Genomic DNA, 27,583 nt, shown 5'->3' on the forward strand with positions numbered 1-27,583 from the left:
CAAGGATAAAAAAAATTCGTGTGATCACAGTAAAAGAAATACATGAAAATAATAGAAACCAAATTCAGGATGACAGTTATGGGAGTAGAGGAGGGATCGTGGAAGGACTTGTAAAGCTGTCGCTATATTGAGAATATTTTAATGGCATTATGCAATTCATTGCACCTTTTGTCTGTCCCAATGATTTCATGATAATTTATGAAGAAAGATTTCTCTCTCCTCCGATTACCGTGAGAGGTGTCCCGCTCCATTCCCTCCTCAACTTCAAACTTGCTTCTGTGCCCAGCTCTCTTTCGAAACAGCTGTAGCCAAGTTCACGGGTGACCTTCATGTTGACCACCAAAGTGACGTCTCTTCCCTTGACAACAGGCAGCAGAGCAGATGGTTCCTCCTTCTTGAAACTCTGCCTCTCCACACACCCCCATTCCCCACTCCACTCCCCACCAACCCCCTGCCACCCCTGCCTCACACACTGCATCTTTTCTGTCTCCTTTGCTGGCTCGATCCAGGGACCCCTTTTCCTCACCATCGACATCTCCTCTTAGGTGATTTCCCCTAGTTCCATGACTTTCAATGCATCTGTATGCTCCCAGATACTTCCAAGTGTGTATTCCTGACCAAGATACCCAATAGCCTATTTGACAAATCCACATGGATGCCGAGTAGGTAGGATGAACATACAATTTACCATCCAAACACTCCTCGGAACAAAAGTAGAACCACAGACGTAACCTGAACTGTCCCAGGTAGACGATGTTAGTCTACATTAATGTGGTAGTTCAGTCACAACATGTTCAAACTAGAAATCTCCAGTTGGGGCGCCTGGCTGGCTCAGTCAGTGGAGTGTGCAACTCTTGATCGCGGGGTTGTGGGTTCAAGCCACACGTCGGGTGTAGAGATAACTTAAAAATATTTTTTTTAAAAAAAAAGGAAAGAAAGAAAGAAGGAAGGAAGGAAAGAAGGAAAGGGAGAAACCTCCGACCTATGCTAAAATCTGTCCCTTACTCTGATTCCCATCTCCGTGAAACCCATTTTCTCAAAACAGAAATCCAGGAATCTGAACTATGAACCCCACCATCCTTGAGCCTTTCCTTTCCATCATGTCCCATACAATCTATCCACAGAACCTACAGCATCTACCTGCAAAATACCCACACCCCGTGTCTCTTGCCTGCTAACCCACGCTTGTCCCTCTACATTCCGTTCTCCACACAGCAGCCAAAGGGAGCCTTCTAGAACTCAACATCAGACCACGGCACCCCTCACTTAAAAGCCTTCCACAGTGAGTGGATTATTGCCATCCACAGCAACACAGACGAATGTCACAAACAGGAGGTTGAACAAAAGAAGCTAGACCCAACAGAGCAGACCCTATAATTCCTTTATATGAAGTTCAAAACCAGGAAAGACGAATCTGTTCCTGGAAGTCAGGAGAGTGAGTACCATTTCTTGATGCAGGTGCTGGTTGCACAGGGGTATTGGGTTCATGAGAAAATTCATTAAGCTCATGTACAGTTGAGACTTGTGCACTTTGCATACTATATTTCAACACAAGATTTTCACTTGTTTATTGTCTAGATCACTCTACCACCGATTTAGGCTCCGGTGGGTAGGGATCTTGTCTGCTGGCTCATTGCCGTATCCCCAGAGCTCGACGCACTGCTGGACACACAGGCTCTGACAAGGACTTGTAGGGGGATGCAGTCAGACCAGCAGCAGGGAGAACCTAGGAGGTGAGGGCAGGTGACCCGTGGGAGTGATGACCAGATCCAAACCGTGGCTAAAGCCAGAATGGAGAGGAGGAGAGAGCGGAGAAGGATTTAGAAGGTGAAATTAAGTTGGTAGACTGCTGATTTAACTTTCCAATTACTTCTTACTCCAAAGATAAAAACAACACTCTTTACAGTGACCTTAAGGTCTTAACGCGATGGGTCTCCAGTTCCCCTCTGACCCCTCCCCACCCCCACCCCCGCCCCAGCCTTGTGGAGCTCCTGCTCATACTGAACCTTCTGAGCATGCTCCCACTTCTGCCCTTGCTCCTCCTCTGCCCGGGAAGCTCCTCCCCAAGATTTCCATGGTGCCTGCCCTCCCCTGCTTCCAGTCTCTGCTCCCACACCACCTATAGGGGAGGCCTTCCCTGCTTTCTTTCTCCCCATAGCCCTTGCCAGCCTCTGACACAACACCTATTTCGCTTGTTTTATTTATTACCTGTCTCCCCACACTGCCAGTTTGTTAGAAGCAAGAGTCTATCCCAGGCACTTGCTCTTAACCAGTGTTCTTCAGGGTCGCAGGCGGCCACTGCACAGACACCCTGCGCTCAAAGACAAGGGCCCACCCACGTGGACACCCGCGCTGCCCCCAGTCCGGTACCGGTGCCGGTGCCGCGGTGCGCGCAACCACTCCCCCCAGATCTCGGGCGCTGACAGCCTCCAGCTGGAGCCAGCGCTTCCTGCAGCCTGCCCCCCCCCCCCTCCCCGGCTGGCGGGCGCCTGCTCCTGGCAGAAGGACCCGCATGTAATTAGAAACTCCAGAAGCTCCCTAATTGCCAGTTCTCCCAAACTGGGAGGCCGGCGCTATTTCTGAGCCGCCCTTGTTGCCAGCTGCTGGAGGTCCCTAGAGGGGAAGAGGCTGAGAGCAGAGCCAGGCTGGCGTGGAGGCGGCCCTGGAGACGGCTGGCGAGGTCAGAGGGGACTGCGCGGAGAAGGGCGGGCGAGTGGTCAGAGCACAAACGTGGCGGAGAGGGCTGCCTGCCCTCAGGCACCAGCCGGGTGCTCAGTGCAGCCTGTGGCCTCCTCCCACCTTCCTCCGCCCTCATGCTCCCACTCATGCCCAGAATAGTGACAGCAAAGCAGCCAGGGCCATTCATTCTTTATTCGCGTGGCATAAAAATCATTACAAAAACTTTACAAAAGAGCCTCAGGGAACTATCCCCCTCCTCTCCCACTGCAGCCCCTGAGACACCTGGGTAGAGGAGGGAGCGGAGGGAAGGAGAGTCCTGGCAATGTGGGTATGTCCAAGGAGCGGTGGGGGGACTGAGGTGACAGAACATCAGGGTGGGCGGAGGGCTGAGGGCCTTAGGGAGGTTAAGGCCGAAGCAGGGACTGGAAGGCCCAACTCCCACCCACACAGTGGGACAAGGCTCCACCCCCAGGGTCTGTCAGTTCTCTCCCCAGCCAAGGCATCCATTCCCTCCTGTCCCCACCCCCCTCTGGTAAACAAATGTGGAAGTGCCACCGCCAACTTAGGGAATAACCTCCCTCCCTTCCTGACAAAAGTGGATCTCTCTAGCTGCCCCTCTGCCCAAGCCCCAAACAAGGACAGCCTCCTAGCCGCTTTGGAAGAAATGATGTGGGATCCAGGCCTGTGATTCCCTGACGCCCGCCCACCTCCTGGCCCCACCCACCCCAAACTCCCCGAGAGAGGAGAGGAGCGGGGAGAAAACAGCTCCTCTCCGCTCCCAGACCGCCCACCCAGACCCCTGCCCTAATCCACGAAGCTGTTTGGAAAGAGTCTCAGGAGTTGAGAAGTTGGTCCAGGCAGGGACTCAGGATGCTGGCAGCTAGCCTCTCACTTGGGGCTATTAGGCTGGGGGTAATCCTCCTCTGAGGGGGGCGCAAGTTTCAAGTCAGGGCCGAAGGGCTTGTCTCCACGGGGGAAGGCTTTCTGGTTCAGGAAGGAGTCCCTGTCATCCGGGGAATCCTGCTGTTCCTTGCGCTCCCACTGCGCGCTGGGGTTGGGGTTCCTCACGCTGCCCACGAAGAGGGGCATGCTTGTTGTGTCCTCGAGGATGAAGAAGACAAAGGGGCGGTTCACGATGAAGGAGGAGAGAGACATGCGGGACATGGCAGTGCCCGTTGCCGCGGCCGCCTCCACGCCAGCCTCGCTGAGCTCCAGAGTGGACTGATGCTGCACGCTGGACACCACCAGCCTCTGGTCAGAGATCCCGCGTAGGTCTGGGGCCTGGAACAGTTCCTGCAGGCCTGCCCAGGGCAGGGGATTGCTGCTCAGAGCTGCCTGCTGCCCCCCAGGCCGCCTGGGCACCCGGGAGGGTGTCTGGCATCCTGGCCAGGGAACACCTCCAACCCACAGGTCCCCGGTTAACTCTTATTTAACCTCCAAGTATCAGCTTAAAAGTCCCTTCCTCCAGGAAGCCCTCCCTGATCCCCTGCCCGCGCAAATCCCGAGAACTGGAGAGAAGCCCCTCCCTCTTTTCACTCATACTGAATTGTAAGTACCTGATTCCTTATCTGTCCACTCCATCTGACGGAGCTCTTGGTACACGGTGGGCTCCCAGTGCCTAGTACAGTGCCCCTTGCAGGACAGCCAGAAAGGCTCACATGCCACCCAGGCTCTCTAGCAGGGATTCTCTGCAATGCTCAGTCTTGGATGGAGCAGGTCCTCATTCCCTGGGCCACCCCAGCCCACCCCAGGACAGATGGTCCAGGGGCTCATAGGAAATGCTCTTGCCTCCCGAAGCCCCAGAAAAGGCTGGGACCCAAAGCTAGGGTGCCCCACTGCCAGCTTGGGGTGGGGGTGGGGGTTCCTCCTCACCCACTCTGGCTGTCCCATGCCCTAGCCTGACCTGGGGGGAGCTGTCCCATGCCCAGCCTCCTTACCCAGCTGGTTGAGGGTGGCCACCAGGTCCAGCTGGTATTTCAGATGCAGCTTAGGCAGCTGGACCTTGGTGGGTTTCTCTCGCAGTAAGGGCTGGTGCAGGATGTCCCAGCTCAGGTTGGCCAGCACCTGGGACACGTTCCACTCAAAGTGGGTCGGCATAATGACCACAAAGCTCATGTTGTTCTTAAAGGGGAAATGAGCCACCTACGGAAAAGGAAAGGCGACGTGAGGACCAGTAAGCGCCCAGACCCGATGGGGTCTGGGCCAGCACATGCTGCTGAGACAGATGGACAAGGGGTTCCAGGCTATTCTCAGGTTGTGTTCGGCCTCCCTGAGCCTCCATTTCCTCACTTGTGAAGTGGAATAATACTACCTGCCCACGTTGCAGGGTGATGTGTGACACACACAGAGAGGAGAGAGAGAGAGCCTTTTAAAGCTTCTAGCAGAGGGGCACTTGGGTGGCTCGGTCAGTTAGGCGTCCGACTTGGGCTCAGGTCATGATCTCACGGTTTGTGAGTTCAAGCCCCGCATCGGGCTCTCTGCTGTCCGCGCAGAGCCCACTTCGGATCCCTGTCTCCCTCTGTCTCTGCCCCTCCCCTGCTAGCACTCTCTTTCTCAAACATAAATAAACATGTAAAGCTTCTAACAGAGTATCAGCACATAGGCAGTGCTCAATAAATGGTGACTTTCTCTCTCTTCACCTGCTACCAGTGACTTGGGTTGAGCAAGGCCCCCGTGTCGGCCTCTCAGTTTCTCCATGTGAACAATGGCCTGCGTTGTTCATGTCCAAACCACCCTGGGTTCTGTAGAGGAGCCACCGCAAAGGGCGGTTCCCTCCCCACCCCCCAACCTTCAACAATGACTGCCCGGGTGTGTATAACACTGTGGTTTGAGGTAAGATTTCACGTCAATGGGGTTTCTGCAGCTACGCAAGTGTGGAAAGCACTGGGCTCGATGGCCTCTGGCAGCTGTTACCCCCTCAGGCTCCAGGCAGAGCAGCCAGGGAGCAGGAGCCCTGGCAGGGGGGTGGGGGCAGCCCCACCTCTGGCTGCCCAGGGCCTACCTGCAGAGTGCATGAGGAAGAGGAGGCCCGAGGGCCAGGAACAGAGGCAGAGGGTAAAGGAGGAGGGGCAGGACACAGCCTAGAGAGCAGGAACAGCACGAAGGGCACAGGTGGGGAGGTGAACAAGACGGTCTACCTGTCAGGGTGGAAGGGAGAAGCGGGACGCTGCTCCAAGGGTCCGCCTCAACCACAGGCCCACAGCCCCTCTCAGGAGGGCCAACAGAAGCAGCTGAGGTCTGTGCCGGGCCGTCTTGTGAAACTAACCAACACTGCCGTCTCTGCCACAGCTCACGGGCCCTGGGATCCACGCTCAAGCCAAGAGGACCACATTTGGGCCAGAAGCAAGGGAGGCCTCATCTGAGACAGCTTGGCATTGCACTCCATGCGATCAGAATGTTCCAGCAGGATACTGACAAATCCATCCCAACCAGACCCTTATTTCTCTAAGGAGCACTGTGACAGCCAGGTCACATCGCCCAGGCTTGGGGATGCTGAGGCTGAGTGGCTCTACAGCTGTTGAGTGGCCCCTGTGCTGCCCAACAACCCATGGGCCTTTGTAATAAACCCTTATCACCAAAGATCACCTGGGTTTCCACCCAAGGCCCCTCCTCAAAGAACGCTCCCTGACCACTGTATCTAAAATATCTTCCCCAGCCACCGATCAATCACTTTTTTTTTTCCTTCGCAGCACTCACCACTCTCTGAAACTATGTTTGTTCGTGTATTCTGTGTCTTCCCTCCTGAGAGCGGGGACCAGATCCCCCTTGTGCTCCCGGAGCCTAGAACAGGATCTGGCCTGCAGCACATGCCCCCACATACTTTTGCCAAATTAATGAACTTCGAAGAGACTGGAACCTCAGTCCCCACTGGGTCGGGGCACGGTGAGACCTTCCAGAGCCACCTGTCTCAGCGACAGAACTGCAAGGAAGATGGGCCACAGCCCCCTCTACCCCTGAGCCTGCTCCACAGCCCCGCCCCCTCCTTTCCCCGCCTCCCAGCAGTCAGGCCCAGCCTGGGTGGGTGATCAAAGGTGACCTGTATCTCAGGCTGCTCCAGCAGGAACCAGCGCAGGGGATACGTGCGGGCTTGCATCATGTCCACTGGCACCGTGAACTCCTCATTCAGGTGGAAACTGTCTCTCTGGGTGAGGCTCGGGTCGAACTTGCTCCGCCAGAAACCTATATCCAGCAGAGGGCAGGGGCCACGTAGACTGGGACACCACCAGCCTCTTCCCTATTCCACCCAGAACCCGTTCAAGGGACAAAAGGTAGAGTCAAACCCCCAAGGGACACTGTGCCAGTGCATACCCAGCTGATCTAAGGTGTCTTCCCTGTAGCATTTTGGAAATCTGGAATTGCATTCTTCCCATGCCCTGCCATGCTCCCAGGAGCGTCCCACCTGCCCCCCACCCCCACCCGCCCATCCTTTCAGACTCAGTTTCCTGCTAGGGCACTCTCTTCACAACAGCCCTATCCAGTTCCTGGCCCCCTCTTTGGCAAACCATCACCTGTTTCCCACCCTCCCCCAAGCCACAACCCAGAGATCTCCCTGCCTCCTGGCCCAGCCCTGAGGAGAAAAACCCTGAGGACAAAGGTTTCGAAGCCCAGCTCAGCCTACAGGGCAGGGGTACCAGCTGAGGGGTGGGGGACCCAAGGAGAGGACAAACGCACCCTGGAAGTGGATGGCATTGAGGAGAAGCAACACTGTGTCATCTGGCAGCTCTGAAAGGAAATCCTCAATCTTCCCCTCTGTGGCCTCCTTCACCCATTGGTTGATGTTCACCAGATCATCCCTCTTCCTTCCTGTCAGGCTCACGGGCTTTGCGCCAAAGAGCTGTTCTGATTGTTCCAGGAAGTCTTCTTTGATGGGAAATCCTACACAGGAGGGGCCACAAGCTGTTCCTAACCCTAACCTAGGCCAAGCCCATCTCCATCAACCCCGTCCACCCCAGGGCACTACCTAGGGAGCTCCAAACCACCAGCACCTACCTTTCTGCAGGTACATTCTAGCAGCCAGTCGGAATGCCCCAGGGCCCAGGTCCTGGCAAAGGTGGCTCAGCAGGTGGGGGAGGCAGGGCCCTGAGTCCGCGTGCAGCACCTGTAGTAACTTCTGCAGCGTTTGGTTCTGAGCACCTGGAGAGGACCACATCCGCTGTGGCCTGGGGCCGGGGTTCTTTCCCGCCCTGCTGCCCACTCTAGCCCCTGTTAAACCCCCATGGTGAGCACGCCCACAGCATCACATTCTCTTCCCATATCCACTGAACTGGTCTGAATGACAGTACTCCCTAAGTTTTACTTTCCTCTCTGCTGCTGGCGGTCTGGGTGACCTCACCTCATCCAAGTTGTTTTCCCTCTCTGAACCTCGGTTTCCCACCATGAGAGCATCCAGTCCAGTGAAGACATCGTAGCTCTCAAACCCTTGCATAAAAATCACCAGAAGCATATCCTTAGGCCCAATCCCTGGGAATCTGATTCACAGAGACTGGAGGTGTGCCAAGGAATCTGCATTTTTACCAAACATCCAAGTGACCCTGATGGAAGAAGCACCCACTAGTAAACTCTGGAGTATGGAGTTCCTACTGGCCTCCCAGCTCTGCTGGTCTGGAGAGGTCACAGTACCTAGTGCCAGGTGAGACAATGCCAGGGCCACACTCAGAGGCGACAGGATGAGGTTGGGGCTGGTGGCCCTTTGGGCCACCAGGGAGAACAGATCTGTGGTGAAGGCCATCATGGCCTGGGCCAACTTGCGGGTCTCCTCCGGGGTTGGGGCTCCCTTGCAGTCTCTTGGGGCCTTCTTCAGGGCAATATGGCCACTGGGCTCCTACAGGGACAGATCAGAGGGTCAGTAGGGTCAAGGGGTCAGCTCTGTGTGGAAAGATCCCTTTCATAGGCCCTGTGCCTGGGAACAGCAGGGCTTCGTCCCAGTCCTGACACGAGAGGGAGAGTCACGTGGGCAATAGCCTTCTGAAGACCCCGTCCTTTCCTTTCGTCCCTCCCTCCCACCCTCTCCCTTTAGGTCTCAGCCTCATGACCACGCCCCCGGGTCCCTCGCCCCTGCTGATTGGCCCTCCTCCCTCGGACCCCGCCCACTCTTCCCCCAGCCCCACCTGGTTGTACCTGGTTGCCCAACTTGAGGAGGATAAGCGGGGGCAGCTTCTCCTGGGCCGGCCCGCTCATTAGCTGAAGAAGGGAGGAAGCGAATGGAGCGGGACCCTTCCCACACGTCCCCCACCCTGCAAGAGCCACAGGTGAGGCCCCTCAAGGCCTTCCTCCCCCTCTCGCCCCTCACTCCCCAGTACCTGCTGGTCCAAGGGCTCCATGGCACTCGCCGCGGAGAACTGTCGAGAAAGGGATGAGGAGAGGAGAGGGAACGCCCTCAGAGCCAAAGCCACCCTCGACTCAGCCCCCTCCTCTTCCCGCCCAGACCCCCCCCCACACACACACACACACCCGACCCCCGGCGTGGCCCCACCTGCCTCCCCGCCCCACCCTGACCGAGGCCCAGGCTCACCACCAGGCAGGGGCCTTGCAGGCAGGACAAGCCGAGCAGCAGGAGCCCCCGGAGCAGCAGCGCCATGTTCCTGTGCGGGACAGGGAGCCTGCGTCCCCAGCTCGCCTACGCTCCCGCGCGGGATCCCACCCACACGTTGCCTGGCCTGGCAACTCCTGAGCCTCTACGGCTGAGGGTCAACCCAGCAAGCGCCTGCACACCCACCCGAAAACACACTGGCCCTGGCTCCCATCTCTCAGGGGTGGGGAGCTCCCCCTAATTGCTTTTAACCCCTTCTTACTTTCCGGTTTTTCCCATTTCGTGCACTGAAAATGTTCAGGTTTATAGGGCAAATATCAAAACAAGAGCAGTCCTCATTCTTCAAGGCCCCATGTTGTGAGTCAGCCGTGGTTTAGAATCCACATCCTGCCTCTTCTCAGAGGACCTGAGATAGATCTCCCATACCCCTCTGGGCTTTGCCTTTTCTTGTCAAATGGTAGCAGAAGTCCCTACCTCCTCCCACTGTTTATTGTGAGGACCAAAATAAGACCGTCTTTGTGAGCCCTGATTACAATGCCTGGCACTCAGTCACATGGCTGTTGTCAGCCTAGCCCAGGGCCCCTCTTCTGGGAAGCCTGCCCCGAAGCCTCCTCCATACTGGGGCCCCTTTCCCAGAGCTCCTATCCAACCTGCTGTTCAGTGGCCCACCTTTTCTGGCTCGTCTGGTCTTGACCACCAACGTGGACAGGCCCGTGAGGCCCTGAGGTCTCAGCAGCGTTGGTGAGATGGGCTGGAGAGCCACGTTGTTGACCCAGCAACAGAGCCCAATGAATGGCTCCCAGCAGAGCCACCTTTGGACTTACGGGAAGCACAGGCCTTGCCCCCCACTCTGTCCAGGTCAGCTCCGGGAAGCCAGGCTGGCGGGTGGGGATGGGCAGGTCTAGATCTGTCCCAGAGCGGGTCCCACACACTCCAACCCTACCCCCACCTCAGGACCAGTCCTTCTATCACCCCTGGCCCCACCCCCCATCACGCACAAGGACCCTTGGCCAGGGCTCTGATCTCCAACCTGGGCTTTTGAAACTTCCTGGCAAGAAAAGACCTCTAGTTTGAAGTCCCAGGGAGACTCCTGCCAGAACCCCCACCTTGGGTCTTCATCACCCAGGATGCTGGGAAATAAGAAACCTGAATAAATTCACCCCAGACCCCCTCATCCAGGTAGGCAGCTCTTACCTCCTCTCCTGCCCAAAGAGCAGGCCGAGCCACCCCTCCCTTCGTACCTCTGCAGGCTCCTCGCTGCTGCACACACTGTCCCTCTGGCCCCACTGGGGTGCTCCCCACACTCTGCCCAGGCTCCAGCCAGCCCAGCTGAGCCCTCCCCTCCCACCAGGAGGACCTTTGCTCTCAGCCAACCCCGGTTCAAATTGCTTTCTCGTCTGGTAAATATTGACCTGCACATCCGGTTAAACATTGATATTGGGGCCGGAAGCCCCATTCCCACCAGGGCATCTAACCCTGAGATAGCTACCTGGAGCCCTCATGGATTTGAGTCCCACCTGAGTCTGAAGAAAGGAGGTTCAGGAAACGGTTGAGGAGACTGTCCTCATCTGTAGGGCAGATCCAGGAAGGGCCTCCCCCCAAACCCCATGGGGTGGGGGTTCATCCCCATTTTAGTGGGGCTCAGAGAGTCTATGCGACATGCCCAAGGACACAGCTGGGCTCAGAGCCACCTCCAGCTTCTCACTTCCAATGTCCTTTTCTCTCCCCCGTCCTAAGGGTAAGGAAGGGGAAGCTATGGGAGCCTCTGTGGGGAACCCAAGATAAGATGCCCATCCCCAATCCCTACAAGCCCAGGATCCTGATTGGCTGCTTTCAGTCTGGGTTTGGAAGGGGTGGAGAGAAGAGAGAGGGCCATGGCCTCTGCCAGCATCCTCCCTCAGCAGGATCAAAGAAAGCCTCCTTACCTTCCCCCAAGCTGAGGGTTCAGGAAAACTGACCTGGGGCTGCATGAACCAGAAGCCCTGTACCCCGTGGTGCCCAAGAGCAATGATCAGGCTGTCTCCCACCTTCCTCCCGCCCTACTTCTCACTCTCCTCACTGCCCTGGAAGCTGCTGGGTCTCAATTTTTTCCCACCCTGATAACCATCATCAAGAAAAGCCTCACTCAGTTCCATGGCTCTTCCAAAAGATTTATTGGTCATATTAACATCTATTGCAAATAGTGAAGAGGCAGTAAGGGCCCAGGCTCAGACCTCATCTCTGCTCTAGAATGTGAGGGTCCGGGGATGCCTGGGTCTTCCTGTCCCCTGGGAGAGACCTGAGATGCAGAGATCATTCCTGCCCCTTCTCTCAGGGTGTTGGACCACTCCCCAAGGGTTCTGGGCCCAGGGGCTGCCTCTTCAGTTCAAGGCACAAACACTGTGGTTGGGGATGGGCAGGCAAGGCATGGGGTCACTCCTGGCAGGCACCAGCTGGACCAGTCCATCTTCCCTCCCCTGGTCCTGCCCTCTTTCTTCTCCTACTGGTCCCATACTGGGCAGGGCCTGGCTGGGTGGACACTTAAACACCACCCCAAGGCCCCTAACTCCTGGACCAGGACCAGCCCTCCTTAGAGGCTGGAGTCCAAGCACCATCAGTGTCCTGGACTGGAGCGGCTTCCCTGCCCTTGTGAGATAGGGGCACAGAGGGCTCACAAGGGGAGGTGGGGGTGGGGGCGTCCTTGGCTGGACACTGGCTGGACAAGGCCAGTCTCCCTTCTCCTTCTCAGAGCTTCCCTGTCCCCATGGGGACCCAGGGGGCAGAGCTGGGGAGAAGAGAGGGCAGCGATGCTTTCCTGTGCTCCCTCTCTTGCTTCCTGCTGACTCGGGGCAACATCTCCCCAAGCCACAAATGAGATCCCTTCTGGCAGCACTGGTGGCTCTGGCGGTTCAGGAACCTGGACCCCTGCCTCACTGTGGCTGGCAGGCCATGTGGGCACAGAGTGTGGGGCCTGAGGCCTGCCCAGAGGGAGCTGCTGGGGAGACAAGGGTAAGGGATGGACTCCCGGGGGATGTCTGCCCACCCTCGTTGGCCAGCCCCACCTTGGCCTAGGCCAGGAGGCGGATGACCCCATTGTCCGAGCCCAGCAAGAGGTGGCGTTTAGTGGGCAGCAAGGCCAGGCTGGTGAGCGTGCCTCGGAAGTTCTCAGAGCTGAGCTTCGTGGTGGCCTGGGAGGGCGGCTCAAGCAGGGAGCAGACGCCGATCTTGTTGGCCACGGTGCCGGTGACCACCTCGCTGCCGTACAGGTCGAAGGTGTGGATGGGGTCAGATGCTGATTTGTAGTGGTGCGTGGGCTTCTGTTCCAGCTCCTTCCACACAGTCAAGGAGTGGTCAGAGGAGGAGCTGACCAGGACACTGCCCTCCACCGCCTGCTCAGGGAGAAGAGAGCCTCAGCAGGGCCTGGGCCCTCCCATGTGCCCACCGAGCTCCAAGGTCTTCTGTTTACTCGCACTGTATCTCCCAGGAAGACAGGGGATCCCGGGCAGGGGACCAGCTGCCCGCCCTCCCCCCCCCCACCACATTACATTAACACTAGTTAATATGTTAAAGTGTCTTTAACCTAGTCATCACTATCATTTGAGCACTTACTGTATCTAGGCATTTTGTTAGGCATGCCATATTGCCACATTTAATTTTCATAACAACTCTATGACGTAAATGCTGTTGTTCCCATTTTATAGAGAAAAAACATGAGGCTAAGAAAAATTAAGTAATCCTACCAAGGTCACAGAGCCAGTAAGTGGCATTGCCAGATAATACCCAGGCTGACCCCAAAGCCTTCCTTGGAAGGTCAGAACTTAGAGGTGCCTGAAGCTCTGGGGCCCCGGACAGAGTTGGGGGCAGCCTGCCCTTAGTATTGGCAGTGCATGTCCCCTGGCTCCAGTCAGGATAGGGAGGGGGTGCCAGTTGCCTGGAAAAATCCTCCCACATACAGTCCTGTTCCTCCTCCTGGTCCCTCCCTGGGCAGTTCCCCAAGGTCTGTGACTGAGAATGGGCGGGGGTAGGGGCAGGATCCCCATGCCCGGGTGTCCCTACCCCCACCAGGGCAGCCCAGCACGGGCCATGGACTCTGCTCAGTGGTCGGGGGCAGTAAACACCCTCCCAGCTGAGCTTTATTTAACCTGAACTGGGTCATGGACAGGACCCGACCCCTGATCCTCCAAGCAAGACAAATATGGACAAGGGTTACTCATTAGAACATCCCCAGGGAACAGCAGGGTCAGCTCGCCCCCTGGTTCCCGCCCCCGTGGCCTGCCTGCCGCCAGGGCCCCCTGCAGAAGAGCTGGCTCCTAACCCTCTCCGCCCATCAGCCATGGGGCATGTACGAGGGAGCCGGTCCTGGGTGGGCCCTAAGAGGGCCTGGAGCAGGGGCTGGGCTGGGCAGTGAGGAGGGAAAGGGGACCACGTCAGTCACCTTGATCTGCAGGATGTCCCCCTCATGGGCTGGCCAGCCACGCAAAACCAGGCCTGTACGGGTGTCCAGGAGCACCATGAAGCCCGAGGAGAAGCCAGCCACGACGCTACGGCCACTGGGGCTGACGGCCAAGGAGCGGACAAGCCCCGGGTTCAGCCCGCCACCCAGGCGGAACTCATGCTGCAGACAGAGGGAGATGAGCTAAAGCACTGCCACCCACTCCAACCCATTTCTCCCTGAGGTCCTGTTCACCCCAAGCCCACACGGCTAAAAGGCCTGAGCCTCTATGCCCCATCGAGGGGAGGGCACCCCTTCATCCCAGATCAGAGTCCCACCCCCCAGCGTTTGCTGCTGTGGGTGATTTGTCTCCAAAGAGAAACTACACCCTGCTTCTCTCTTCAGGGTCTTTCCTCCCTGCTGGGCATCCAAGCCAGGGCTCAGGGAACCGAACGCCCCTGACCTGCAGGCCGGGCTTCCTGCAGTCCACAAAGCGCAGGGTCGAGTCAGAGCTGGCCATGGTGATGCTGGTATGGGGGGCAGGCATGACAGCCACAGCAGTCAGGGGCACCCGGCTGTCCCATGGCTCTATTACGCGAAGGGTCTTCCCTGGGAAGGAAAGGCACAGTGGATCTAGGGTCCCAGTAGCAGATGGAAGAACCCCAACCCTTCCTATCTCCCTGACATACCCTGTAACTGCCTCTCATCTCCCAGGGGACCTAAGAAAATACTAAAGATGATTTTTGACCCCCCCACCTTCCTGCATCCATGGCCAGGCCAGGCTCCTGTCCCCAAACTCTTCACACAGCACCCCCTGACCAAATGCTACCTCTCCTCGGTCTACCTCGATGCCACTCCATCCCCTCCCCCTTTAAAAACCTTATTAACCTTATTTCTCCCTAACACGATGCCAAAAAATCATCAAGCAACTCTCTGCCAAACTTGTATGACATGTTATGTGTTAAGCCAAACCCCTATGTGCATTATCTTCTAAACCAGTTCTGATTCCTGTTTTACAGATGGGAAGCACTAACGCTTCCAGCATCAAAGTGACTTGAGCAAGGTAACTCTGCAAATAAGTTGGCAGAACCAATTCAAACTTAAGGCTAATGGATTCCAACTCAGGTCTAACTGCTCCTCTGTGCAGCCTCGCTGGGTTGTCCCACATCATATACCAAGACACCCCAACCGCCCAACCCTGGGTCCCCGCACCCAGAGGCCTGGCCTGGCAGGGCACAGCATGGCAGCAACAGAACAGGCCTCACCTGGGCCCACTCACCTGTGAAGGGGTCCCAGACGTGCACAGCCCCGTCACAGCTCACCACATACTGCGGGGCCTCAAGCTGGCCCACAAAGAAGACGCTCTTGCGGTGCTGGGCGTAGACGAGGCGTGGGGCCATCTCGCTGGTGCCATCCCCAGAGTTGTAGAGTGGCCAGAGGCGCACCGTGCGGTCCTTGCTGCCACTCAGGAAGAAGTCCTCGCTGCTCAGGGGCGCCACGCACTTGACAGCCCCCGAGTGGCCTGGGAAGCTCTGCAGGCGGATCTGATGGAAGTGGAAGTGGGCATCCTGCTGGCTCACGCCGATCTCGTACTGCCAGTACGCCAGCCAGTTCCCGCTTAGCCCGTGGGCGCTCCGCGGCAGCTCCCGCTTCAGCGCGTTGTCCTCCTCGCTGCTGGGGCCCCCACTGCCAGCGCCAGGGATGGGGCCCAGCAAGCCGGGGCTCTCAGGCTGAGAGTCATCGGGAATCTGGATGCGGTTCCCGACCAGCACGCTCCCAAAAGTCCCCGAGTGGCCGTCGTCCCGGGAGCAGCCCCCACTCTGGGGGTCCCACTCAGGGCCGGCGCTGGGCACCGTGGGCTCCACGCCGGCAGGGCTGCGACTGCTCGGACTGATGGTCTCCAAATACAGCCCTGCCAGCTCCCCAACCAGCTCGTGGTTGGGGATGATTTTCCGGATGATGTCACCTGGATGGAAGTGGGAGAGGTCCTCAGATTAGGGAAGATGGAAGGCCACTGCCACCACCCATCCAAGGCTTGGGAACCACAGAACACAGAGCAGGTCCTGGCTGTGCAACTCTGGGCAAGTAACTCTTCATCTCCGAGCCTATTTTCTTCCACAGAGAAAGGTAGATCCATTCACACGAACATCTTCTATGTGTGCCGGGCTTTACGCAGGGCATCAGAAATAGAATGGTAAAAGCCAGGGGGTGCTTTCCCTCCCAGGGCTTATATTTCAGTAGAGGGACGATGACATATCTGACCACAGGGCTGTCCATCCTATTTAAGATGATAACACACATAATTGCTCGGCAGTGCCAGGCCCATAGGGGAGGCTACAGAAATGGTGGGCAGCTTATTCCTCTCAGACAGCTCCAGGAGATGTCAGTACGTCAGCCTGGTGGCCCTGCCGTCCCCAGGGATACTCTAGGCCAGCTCCTGTGCCTCCTTGCTGGCTAATGCTCAGTCCCTGTTTATACAGCACCTTGGAACTCTGAGGTCCAAGGCCAAATCCCTTTGCTCTGACCCAGAACACTGAATGCTCATTACTGATTCTGGGGGCAAGGGGAGCATGGGGCCCTCCCCAGAGAAGAGACATAGCCACAGAGGCTTTGCGAGGGAACGTGATGGGGCAGTACCCAACAGGCAGGAGAAGGGCACGTAGATTGTGTACGCCATCTCCAAGGTGAACACCTTCTGCAGCTCGTCCAGCAGGGTAGGGTCCACCAGCCGCTGCTGCCCATCGGAGAAGGCCACCTCTGGCAGCTGGCCCTCACTGCGGCCCACGGGATCCAGCTTCAGCTCCTGTGGGCAGGGAGGCCCAGGGAGTCAGCCGAGTTCACGGCCCCTGCCCAGCCCAACCCAGCCAGGTAAGGGGGGTAGGTCTGCCCACCTGGTGCCGAAGCTCATGCAGCTGAGAGAAGACTTGAAAGAAGGTGGCCACAGGTTCACTCAGGTGCTGCTGGACCATCTCCTGTCCAATGCGCAGGCATATGAGGGCAATGAGGCTGATGGTTTTCACGCACAGGACAGTCCGGGCCTGGGCCCCACTCGGGAACCTGGAAAGAGAGTTCATGAGCTCCAGCACCCCCCACCTCTCCACAACTCTGCGGGACTTGCCCAGAATCTATGAAAAGCTTTAAGTGAAAAGAACTATAAGACAAATTTGATCCAAACCAGACGAGAGGAACCGGAGGCACGGAAAGAAGATGTGGCTTGCTCAGGGTCACACAGCTGGATCAGAACCAGGAATCCTGATAACCAAGACTCCTGACACCCAGTCCGGTCTCACCCCCAAGCTTCCCAGCCCCTCCTGGGTAGCTCCCTCAGCTGAGCTACTCCCCTGCACAGGGGTGGGGCAGGAGCCTACCCAGTGACGAGGGAAGTGAGGAAGCTGAGCACGGGCAGCAAGACCTCGTGGCTGATTCGGGGCAGGATGTCCATGAGGGTGGTGTCCGAGAGGTACACGATGATCTTCTGGGTCAGAGTCACCGCTGCCAGCAGCCCCGCCTCCTTACGGCTGTTCAGTCTACTGGGGCCTGAGGTGCCACCTGGGGCCACCTAGGGCCATAGAGAAGGTGAGGGCCAGGCTGTCCACGGACCCCCTGGGGCCCCCAGGGATCCCAGGTCCGCCCGCAAGCTCCTTGACCTCCCCTGGGACTGCCAATCAGTAACTGACCAGGTAGCTGATGTAGGGCAGGTACTGGTAGGTGAGGACAGGCTCCCCATACAGATGAGCAATGTGGAGGAGGCAGCTGAGCACGGGCCCCGACACTATATCACCCAGCACCGGTCTCTTCTGATAGATGTTGCCAGCGCTCAGAGGGGGACTCTCACCACTGCTCACGGTGAACTGTTGCCGAGTGGGCCCTGCCGAGGAAGAACCAGCAGCCTTGAGTAGCTAACAGCAGGCAGGAGGCAGGGCGGCCTTCCAGGAACTGTGGTAGCCACTCCTCGTCACCCTAGCCTGGGGGCCACCCCATGCCTTACCCAAGGAAGGAAGTAGCTTACAGACGGGGACCCAGGACCTGCCTGGGAGGTGGAAGTAGGAAGGATCCCCTGCAGCGGGCTGAAGATAGACAGAGGGGCTGGGACGAAGCCCCATCTCCAGCACCAACCACAGGCCTTACCAACGTAACAAGATGTCAGCAGGCGGAGCAGGTTCCGGGCCACGTAGCGAGAGGCCACTGTGGGACCAAGCTTGGCAGATAGCCAGCGGACCATCTTGCAGGCTGTATCTGCAGGGCAGGAACGGGCCCTGAGCTCATCAGATAATGGTGACTTGCCACGCCTCCCACCCCACCCCAGGGCACCTCTCCTGGCCAGCCCGGCTGCAGACCTGCCGAGGGGCCCAGTCAAAGCCGGGTGCCCCACACCACCACCCTCTATTTAGCAGTGGCAGAGGTGGCCTGTGGCTTTGGGACAGCCCCCACGTGGCCCTGGCTTTGGGGCTACTCCAGGCTCCTTTCCTTCAGCACACCTGGCAGGAAGGTTATCCTTTCAGCGAATCTTCTTAAGCTGCTAAATGAGGCCTGGCCAGGCCCTGGCTCCCTCACCCTATGGCCTGTGCTCCTTCTTCTTCCTTCCACTCTCTCTGTCTAAACTTCCTAGGTTTGCACTGATTCTTTTTTTTTCTTCAAACTTTTATTTAAATTCTAGTTAGTTAAAATACAGTACGATAAGGGCGCCTGGGTGGCTCAGTTGGTTAAGCGACCGACTTCGGCTCAGGTCATGATCTTGCAGTCTGTGAGTTTGAGCCCCGCGTCGGGCTCTGTGCTGACCGCTCAGAGCCTGGAGCCTGCTTTAGATTCTATGTCTCCCTCTCTCTCTACCCCTCCTCTGCTCATGCTCTGTGTCTCTCTGTCTCTCAATAATAAATAAACATTAAAAAAATTTTTTTAAAAATACAGTACAATATTGGGTTCAGGAGCAGAATTCAGTCCCTGATTCTTCAATGGAACCATGACAACCTTAGAGCCTCACACATGCTGTTCCCACTGCCTGGTATGCTCTTCCCACTGTAAACCCTACCATTTCACTTGCTATCTCCTATTCATTGGACCTCAACCAGCCCTACTTTCATGGGACCCTGAAAACTAGATCTAAGCCCCATTTATATTCCCTCATAGCAGCCAGTCATGTTCTTTACAGCACTAACATGACATTTACATGACACTGTCTACAGTGTGGCATCTCCTCGGCTACAGGTGAGCTCCAAGAGGGCAGGCCCACATCTGTGCTGTGTGTGAATGTGCTGCACCCACCGCTTAGCAGAGAGTAGGTACTCAGAAATGTTGAATGAAAACCAGAGTAAAGAAAAGCTAATACCTATTCTTCTGAAACTATTCCAAAAAATAAAAGAGGAAGGACAACTTCCAAATTCATTCTGTGAGGCAGCGTTATCCAGATAAAGACACAAAGAGAACAACAGGCCATTATCTCTGTTGCACACAGATGCAAATATCCTCAACAAAATGCTAGCCAACTGAATCCAACAATACATTAAGAAAATCATTCACCGTGATCAAGTGGGATTTACTCCTTGGGATGCAAGGGTGGTTCAATAGTCACAAATCAATCATCATGATACATCACATCAATAAAAGAAAGGATAAAAGCCATATGATCATTCCAACCGATGCATAAAAAGCACCTGACAAAGTACAATGTGCATTCATAAAACCCTCAACAAAGTAGGTCCAGAGGAAACATACCTCAACATAATAAAGGCCATATATGAAAACCCCACAGCAAATGTCATCCTCAATGGGGAAGAACTAGGAGCTCTTCCCCTAAGGTCAGAAACAAGACAAATATTTCCACTCTCACCACTGGAAGTCTTAGCCACAGCCATTAGACAACAAAAAGAAATAAAAATCATCCAAACTGGTAAAGGAAGTAAAACTTCCATTATTTGCTGATGACATGATACTATTTATAGAAAACCCTAAAGACCCCACCAAAAAAACTATTAGAACGGACACATGAATTCAGTGAAGTCACAGGATACAAAATCAATGTACAGAAATCTGTTGCATTTCTATACACTAAGAATTAAACAGCAAAAAGAGAAATTAAGAAAACAATCCCGTTTACAATTGCACCCAAAACAGTAAAATACCTAGGAATAAAATGAAACAAAGAGGTGAAAGACCTGTACCCTGAAAACTATAAAACATGGATGAAAGAAATTGAAGATGACACAAAGGAATGGAAGGTTCTTCCATGGATTGGAAGAATGGATATTGTTGAAATGTCTATACTAGCCAAAACAATCTACACATTTAATGCAACCCCTATCAAAATACCAACAGCATTCTTCACAGAATTAGAACAAACAATCCTAAAACTTGTATGGAATCACAAAAGACCCTGAATAGCCAAAGCAATCTTGAAAAAGTGGAGGTATCACAATTCCATACTTCAGGTTATATTAATTACAAAACTGTAGTAATCAAAACAGTATGGTACTGGCACAAAAATAAACACATCAATGGAACAGAACAGAAAACCCAGAAAAAAGCCCACAATTATATGGCCAATTAATCTTTGACAAAAGAAAGAATATACAACCGGAAAAAGTCTCTTCAGCAAATGGTATTGGAAAAACTGGACAGTTACATGCAAAAGAATCATGCTGGACCACTTTCTTATACCATATGCAAAAAGAAACTCAAGATGGATTAAAGTCCTAAACATGAGACCTGAAACCATAAAAATCCTAGAAGAGAGCATAGGCAGTATTTTTCTGACATCAGCCATAGCAACATCTTTCTAGCTATGTCTCCTGAGGCAAGGGAAACAAAGGCAAAAATAAACTTTTGGGACTACATCAAAATAAAAAGGTTCTGCATAGCTAAGGAAATGATCAACAAAACTAAAAGGCAACCTTCTGAATGGGAGAAGATATTTGCAAATGACATATCCGATAAAGGCTTAGTATCCAAAATATATTAAGAACTGATACAACCCAACAGCCAAAAAACAAATAATCCAATTTAAAAAAAGGCAGAAGACATGAACAGACATTTCTCCAAAGAAGACATCCAGATGGCCAACAGACACATGAAAAGATGCTCAACATCACTCATCATCAGGGAAATGCAAATCAAAACTACAATGAGATACCACCTCACACCTGTCAGAATGGCTAACATCAACAACACAAAAAACAGTTAAGTGTTGGCGAAGATGTGGAGAAATGTGCAGTGCTGGAGGGAATGCAAACTGGTGCAACCACTGTGGAAGGTGCTTGGGAGGTACTTCAAAAAGTTAAAAACAAAACCACTCTATGATCCAGTAATTGGACTACTGGTAGTTACTCCCAAAATATGTAAACACTATTTCCAAGGGACACACACACCCCTATATTTACTGCAGCATTATTTACAAGAGCCAAACTATGTGCAGCCCAAGCGTCCATCGACAGATGAATGGATAAAGAAGATGTGGTACACATGTACAATGGAATATTACTCAGCCATAAAAACGAATGGTATCTCGCCATTTGCAACAACATGGACGGCGCTAGAGAGTATTATGCTACGCAAAACAAGTCAGTCAGAGACAGACAAATTCCACATGATTTCACTCATGTGTGGAATTTAAGAAACAAAACAAACAAGCAAGGACAAAGGGAGAGAGAAAAAGAGTGAGAGGAAGAAACCAAGAAACAGACTCTTACCTACAGAGAACTGATGATTACCAGAGGGGAGGTGGATGGGGAAATGGGTGAAATAGGTGATGGGGATTAAAGTGCACTTGCTGTGAGGAGCACTGAGCAATGTATAGAATTGTTGAATCACTACATTGCACCCCTGAAACTAATAGAACACTGTATGTTAACTATATCGGAATCAAAAGACAAAACAGAACCCTGAGGCACCTGGCTGGCTCAGTGAGAACATGCGACTTGATCTCAGGGTCATGAGTTTAAGTCCCACGTTTGGGTGTAGACATTATGCAAATAAATAAATAATACGATAAGATAAAAAGACAAAACAAACCAGAGGACTGTTTTACAACACCTCGAGGCCTGAGAACTCACCAAGAAGGATCTTCTGTTCTTTGCCCTCCGACTGCTCAGTTAGTGGTTCCTCCTCTTCCTCCCCATCTGTGTCACCACCACGGGCCACGACAGTATCCATGGACAGCACCGTGTCAGAGAGAGTGAGCTCAGACGCCCTGGTGATGTCGTCTTGCTCCCCCTCTCCCTCCTCCTCCTCCAACACCACACAGCCTTCCTCCTCCTCCTCTTCCTCCTCTGAGCCTTCGCTTTGCTTCAAGTCCTGGCTGCTGTCACCTGACCTGAGGCTGCTCTTGTCCACAGGAGCACCCCCCTCATCTGCAGCCCGCTCCTCGCCCAGGGAGGTCTCACTGGTGCTGCTCTTGTCGCTCAGCCGGCCTAGGCTCACAGCCTCAGCTTCCTGGGGCTGTGGGGACTCGGCCACATAGAGCCCAGCTTGGAAGTCTTCGGTCTCAGGGAGGTAGGCCTGGTCATGGAAGCTGACACCAGACGTGTAGTCTGGGAGCCCCAGGCCCGAGGAAGCAGCAGGCTCACCATCCATCTGAATTTCCTCCCCAAAAGCACAGGGGCTGGGCCTAGCCCCTGGGAGCTCACTCTCCTCATCCTCAGTGGCCCCCACCAGGCCCTTGCTTTCCTCCTGGGAGGCCTCCACACCAGCCAGCACCTGGAGGACGTGGGGCAGCAGGTGGATGAGAAAGGCCTGCAGGCCCAGCCGCACCATCAGCTGGGCCACAAAGCAGTCAGTGTACAAGTAGAAGCGGCCGTGTAACCGGCAGGGGCTCTCATAGGCACCAATGAGGGGCTTCAGTAGGTACTTATTGGCATTTTTGGGGCCCAGGGCCTTAGCGACAGGTTCAAATAGGTACCAGGCTGTGTACACAGCCGTGTGCTCCTCAGACATGAGTGACAGCACGAAGGGCAGCAGGATCTCCAGGCCCTCCGGGGTGATGTCACTCAGCACTGCACCTAGTTGCTGCCACAGAGCAAACACCAGCTCCCGCCCCTGGGCCTCGTCCTCCACGCGTCTCGCCTGATACAGGAGGATGAACTTGTGCAGCGCCGGGAAGTACGGAGGGAAGGGAACCACGGAGCTGAAGGGGCTGAGGAGCTGGGCCGGACAGGGTGGAGGCAATCCCCGGGAGATGGGCCTGTACTCAAAGAGTGGGGCCAGCTTGCCCCTCCCTGCTGCCACAGGGCCTTCGGGTCCACTGAGCTGCAGGAGCATGTCCAGCACGGGCTGCAGAGACACGGGGATCTCCTTGGGGTGGCGTGTGCAGAGGCCCCGAACGGCCTCGAAGCGTACCCACAAAGGCGCGTCAGGCTGCATTGTCCGGACCCTGGTGGCAAACACCATCTCAGCCAACAGGACACCCAGCGCCTGCATGTCCCGATGGAAGAGGTCCTGCAGCTGCACGGGTGGCTGGACCTGGGCATGCTCAGGCACCTCCAATTGGCCCCCTAGGCCTTTGGTCAGGAAGTTGCCTAGTTTCTCCAGCCCTTCCAGAGCCTGCACAGGATTGAAACCCTCGGGAAGAAGAATCTTCCCCTCCTCACCTTCCCCAGGGTCGGCCCCAGCAGCTTTGTTCCTGCGGCCTGCTCGAGAGGCCGAGGCCACTGAGAAAGACAAAAGGCCTGGGGAGGCTTGACTGGAGGAAGATGCGGAAGAGCCCAGCTGGTCACCTGCTTTCCCTGCGAGGGAGATAGAATCCAGAGCTTCTGTGGCCTGTTCCAAGTCATCTTCCCCTGCCACGGGCCTCTCCCTGGCCCAGCCAGCCTCACAGGGAGTGGCCTCCAAAACCAGCCTGCCCACCCCGTTTGTAAGCTGTCCTGGTAAGTCCTCCCGGCCTATGCTCTCCTGGATGGTCTGGAACAACACTCTGGGGATGAGTGGAGGCTCAGGGGCCAGGGCAGGAGCCCCAGCCAGGCGTTGGGGGTGTGGCTGATCGAAGAGCTGCACCACGCCATAGCTGGTCAGGTGTGTGTGGGCATCCACCAGGTGCAGGCACACATTCTTCTCTTTCACAGCCTCCTTGCCCTGGAGTTTGTAGCCAAATGTGAGGTCAATCCAGTGGTGTAGGTCCTGGGACACCTCTCGGCTCTCCAACAGTGCCCGGTGTGCAGACACGAACTCCTGACTGGAGCCACACCAGGCTGGCACATCTAGGTCAGGCATGTCAGGGTGGATGGAACAGAAGATAGAGGGATCGGTGTAGAACTCAGGAATGCACTCGTCGGGTGTCCAGTTCTGCATACGTTCCATGCTGGCGGGATACTCATGGGGCTCCCACTGCGCCCGCACATGTCCACAGAGCACCGACCGGGGTGTCCTCCGAGCCTTGTACACATAATATGTGATGTCGGAAAGCACGTCCGAGATGTGGTGAGGAACGTGAGGTGGCTCCCCGCCACCCGCACCACCTGCTACAAATGCCTGCCGCGTCATCTCGTATGTGAAGTCCAGCTGCTTATCCCCCTTGTTGAGGCGGAACTTGGACTTGCGCAGGTCTCGAAAGCGCCCGTGGGGTGTGGTGAAGTCCACCACCCAGGGCAGCACTGGGTGGTAGTTGGGATCCCCCTGCCGCCGACCTGCCAGCCTATTTAGCTGCATGAGGTAGTGAAAGTTGCTGATGCGGCCATGGACCCAATCCAACACAAGGCCTCTAAGTTCCTCCCGGCAGGTGGGACACCCAGCCCCCCCACCTCCCTCCTCTCCAAGTTCAGTGCCTGGCCCAGCCCTTGATACAGGGGTCTCCTCATTCTCTTCCTCCCTGGGCCTCTCGTAAGCACTCAGGTCCAGCCGGAGTTCGCTGCAAAGCTTCTCATCCACAGCAATGTGGTGCAAAGTTAGGGCCCCGCAGGCCAGTCCCTGGCGGTGACAGGCATCCATAGCCCTCAGCACACGGAAGAGAATGAAGAGCACCTTGGCTTGGCTGTTGGTCAGCTTGGCAGGGCTGAAGGTGACCACATCGTGCAGGGAAAACTGCACATAAGGGTGCACCACGTACAGCATCTCTGGCGACTCCAGCAGGGCCTCAGCTCGCAAAAGACTGGGACAGGCCAAGCTGCCCCGAGGGGGACAGGGACCATCTCTCGTATATGATGGGCACTGGGTAAATTCACCCACTGACAGGAAGGAACAACCATAGACCCTCTGCAGAGCCTGTCGTACTAAGTCCAGGGCAGGGACAGCTGAAGGGGCAGGGCTATGACTATACGGCTGCCCATAAGTACGATAAGCATGGCGCCACAGGTTGCGATAATTCTGGGCAGCCACATCCTGCATGAAGCGAGTGAGGGTCTCAGGGCTGCCGGACCCTTCCTCGAAAGGCAAGCCGCCACGGAGGGGGTAGGACAGCCTCCGCTTCCGCAGCCCGTGCACCTCCACGCGCGTCCAGCCGGGGGGCAGCTTCTGCACGGAGCGTTGCAGAAGAGTCCTCACTTCCGCCTCGCTCAGGCCCTCTGCCCGGGGGCAGGGTCCCAGGGGCAGCCGGCGCTCGCGGAGGCTGGCCAGCCAGCGCGCGGGCACTAAGGCCACCACGTGGGTGCCCCCCGGGGCCGCAGCCAGCTGCCGGGCATCGATGTTCAGGTCCCTCTCCACGCTCTGGACCAGCTCCTCCATGTCGGGGCTTGGGGGCGGGGACCAGCCTTCGGCCCCGTTGGTAAGAGCGACTTCCCGCCCCCTGCTCCCCGAGGCCATCCTCTCCTGGCCGCCTGGGGGCAGCGCGGGGCTGAGCCCGGCCACGGCCCTTCCCGCGACGGCTTCCGGGGTGCCAGGCCGGGCGGGTAGGGACGGGCGAGGGACCCGGGCTGAGGCAGAGGCGGGGGCGGGGGGGCCGGGGACAGAGGAGGGGAGGGCGGGGACGCTCTTACCCCACTGCAGGGTCCTGCGCTCCGGGCACAGCCGGGCAGGGGCTGCGGGGCGCCCGAGCCTGGCTCTGCCGTGACCGGTCAGCTGACTCGGCTCACGTGATCGCCCCGGCACGGAAACAACCGCACGTGGCTCAAATGGGCCGGTCGGACCGCGCCTCCCGCCGGCGCCACCGCCTGGCAGGCCTCGGTGCCCTCCCTCCCAGTGCAGTTGCGGCTTCGCTTTCTCGGGGTGCAGGAGAGGGGGATGCTGAACAGCCCATGAGATTTCCCTCCCTGCTTCCTCCTGCACGCACCAGGACGTGGATTTAGGAAGGATTTTGCCGGAGATCCCAGCCTTTAGCTGGCTGATACCACCGCCCCTCTGGTTTTACAGATAAGAAACCGATGGCAGAGCCGGGCTTTTGACATTAAGTCCCTTCAGCGCCTCCATGCTGCCTACCAAGAGAAGGAGCTTTTAATTTTCCAACACATTTAATCAGTAGCATTCCATTTGGCTTTTACAACACCCCTAAAATACAGAAGACAGTTAATACTCTTTATATTTCACAAGTCATAACGAAGAGCCGCCAAAGAGACTTGCCCAAGTGGCAGAATGGCAACTTAGAAGCTGGTGCACACCTTTCTGTCCTACAGTCCTCCCCCCTCCCCAGCCCTCTCAGGGCTCTTTCTTTCTCTCTTTCAAATTCTGAGCCATCTGAGAGGGAGAAAAGTGGCCCAGGCCCAGAGGCCTGTAGTTCTTGGGAGGAAAGGTTCCCCCAAGACTTCCCGTTGAAGATCTGCCTCTGAGGTGCCAGAGCCTGCCTGCTGTGGTCAGAGCCTTGCAGTTGCTACCTTGGCTAGGGGAACGGTGCAGCACAGGACAGGGAGCAGAAACCAGACAGCTGGTGCCAAAACTATCCGGGGGTCTCGGTTCTGACCCATTTGAGGACATTGTAGCAAAACCACTGGCTCTGTTTTTTTGAGTCTCACTCCTAGGAGATTTTGCCTCAAGTAGGAGTTTGGTGTAGAGGGAGGAATCCATAAAGGCACTCAAGAAAAACTACTGTCCCGGGGCGCCTGGGTGGCTCAGGCGGTTAAGCATCCATCTCCATTTCGGCTCGGGTCATGATCTCATGGTTCATGGGTTCGAGCCCCACATCGGGCTCTGTGCTGCACTGAGTCTGCTTGGGATTCTCTCTCTCCCTCTCTCTGCCTCTCCCTTGCTCATGCTCTCTCTCTCTTTCAAAAGTAAATAAATAAAACTTAAAAACAGTTTTTTTTTTTAATTTTTTTTTTCACGTTTATTCATTTTTGGGATAGAGAGAGACAGAGCATGAACGGGGGAGGGGCAGAGAGAGAGGGAGACACAGAATTGGAAACAGGCTCCAGGCTCTGAGCCATTAGCCCAGAGCCTGACGCGGGGCTCGAACTCACGGACCGCGAGATCGTGACCTGGCTGAAGTCGGACGCTTAACTGACTGCGCCACCCAGGCGCCCCAAAAACAGTTTTTTAATTTAAAAAAAAAAAAAAGAAAAACTACAGTCCTAATTAGAGAGGAAACAAATGGTTCAGCTATGATCTGATTCAATCTGCATCCTCTTGAAGATACAGTGGGAGCCCCGGATGTGCTTGTTCACATGGCCTTGGGCAGTTATAACTTACAACCATCATTCATGGAGCACTGATTAGGAGCCAGGCACCCGGCTAACACTTTGCATATCTTGTTTTGTTTAAGGAGATATTTTTATAACCATTTAGGATGAGGAAGCTGACTACCTTAGGCAACTTGCCCAAGGTCACACTGCTAAGAGTTGGTAGAGCCAAATTTCAAACCCAAAGTATCTCATTCTAAAACCAATGTTCACTGTGCTCCTTGGTCTGAAGTTTTATTTTTTCACCTGAGAAATTAGGCGTTCTTTGACAATCTCGCATCCCGAACTTTGGTCTGAGTACCTGAGGCCAGAGAACGGGTTTTGATGGTCAGTGGGTAGTGCCTGCTTCTTAGTACCAATAAAATTGGGTCCACCTGGTCTTTGCTCGGGTTTGTTTACCTAGTCTGAATAGGCACTACTTTTTCTTTCTGTAAGTTC

General features: G+C 55.5%; 3 protein-coding genes across 6 annotated transcripts in view; 1 reads left to right on the forward strand and 2 right to left on the reverse strand.

Moving 5' to 3' along the window:
- SMYD4 (SET and MYND domain containing 4) overlaps positions 1–6,341 on the forward strand; it is a 69,386-nt gene extending 63,045 nt beyond the window's left edge. The window contains exon 11 of the mRNA XM_086686343.1: positions 5,968–6,341. Coding sequence (XP_086542469.1) covers positions 5,968–6,127 — 160 coding nt within the window. The 3' untranslated portion in view covers positions 6,128–6,341. The remainder of the gene's footprint in view (positions 1–5,967) is intronic.
- On the reverse strand, positions 2,854–10,582 carry SERPINF2 (serpin family F member 2). 4 transcript variants are annotated; one of them, XM_086686352.1, is made up of 11 exons: positions 10,450–10,554; positions 9,878–10,086; positions 9,191–9,260; positions 8,979–9,017; positions 8,797–8,859; positions 8,299–8,500; positions 7,669–7,812; positions 7,351–7,554; positions 6,716–6,858; positions 4,617–4,821; positions 2,854–3,980 (listed from the first exon to the last, which is right to left on the reverse strand). In XM_086686352.1, exons 3-11 carry the CDS (start codon positions 9,254–9,256, stop codon positions 3,568–3,570), a joined length of 1,479 nt encoding a protein of 492 aa, XP_086542478.1. In that variant the 5' UTR covers positions 9,257–9,260; positions 9,878–10,086; positions 10,450–10,554; the 3' UTR covers positions 2,854–3,567. The 4 variants fall into 4 exon arrangements, with proteins under 4 accessions (XP_086542478.1, XP_086542477.1, XP_086542476.1 ...); XM_086686351.1 differs by lacking the exon at positions 10,450–10,554 and adding an exon at positions 10,403–10,418; XM_086686350.1 differs by lacking the exon at positions 9,878–10,086 and having other exon boundaries at positions 10,450–10,582.
- A 755-nt stretch (positions 10,583–11,337) lies between these two features.
- WDR81 (WD repeat domain 81) lies at positions 11,338–25,473 on the reverse strand. Its single transcript, XM_025917254.2, has 10 exons — positions 21,665–25,473; positions 17,748–17,855; positions 17,297–17,487; positions 16,988–17,178; positions 16,511–16,676; positions 16,257–16,422; positions 14,899–15,585; positions 14,083–14,228; positions 13,623–13,802; positions 11,338–12,576 (listed from the first exon to the last, which is right to left on the reverse strand). Exons 1-10 carry the CDS (start codon positions 25,338–25,340, stop codon positions 12,256–12,258), a joined length of 5,832 nt encoding a protein of 1,943 aa, XP_025773039.2. The 5' UTR covers positions 25,341–25,473; the 3' UTR covers positions 11,338–12,255.
- Between the last annotated feature and the right edge of the window lie 2,110 nt (positions 25,474–27,583).

This window comes from Puma concolor, chromosome E1, assembly GCF_028749965.1.
Source record: "Puma concolor isolate L17-30 chromosome E1, mPumCon1.1.hap2, whole genome shotgun sequence".
NCBI lineage: Eukaryota > Metazoa > Chordata > Mammalia > Carnivora > Felidae > Puma > Puma concolor.

What these genes read in the sequence shown, in the direction of transcription:
- SERPINF2 (XM_086686350.1), bottom strand. Translation starts at nt 9,256, where the DNA reads ATGGCGCTGCTGCTCCGGGGGCTCCTGCTGCTCGGCTTGTCCTGCCTG. An exon ending in TCCTCAAGTTGGGCAACCAG is followed by an intron (nt 8,501 to 8,796) that starts GTACAACCAGGT and finishes CTGTCCCTGTAG; the next exon opens with GAGCCCAGTGGCCATATTGC. An exon ending in TAGAATGTACCTGCAGAAAG is followed by an intron (nt 7,555 to 7,668) that starts GTAGGTGCTGGT and finishes CCTCCTGTGTAG; the next exon opens with GATTTCCCATCAAAGAAGAC.
- WDR81 (XM_025917254.2), bottom strand. Translation starts at nt 25,340, where the DNA reads ATGGCCTCGGGGAGCAGGGGGCGGGAAGTCGCTCTTACCAACGGGGCC. An exon ending in GCTGACATCTTGTTACGTTG is followed by an intron (nt 17,488 to 17,747) that starts GTAAGGCCTGTG and finishes CTTCCTCGGCAG; the next exon opens with GGCCCACTCGGCAACAGTTC. An exon ending in CTCACTTCCCTCGTCACTGG is followed by an intron (nt 16,677 to 16,987) that starts GTAGGCTCCTGC and finishes CTCTCTTTCCAG; the next exon opens with GTTCCCGAGTGGGGCCCAGG.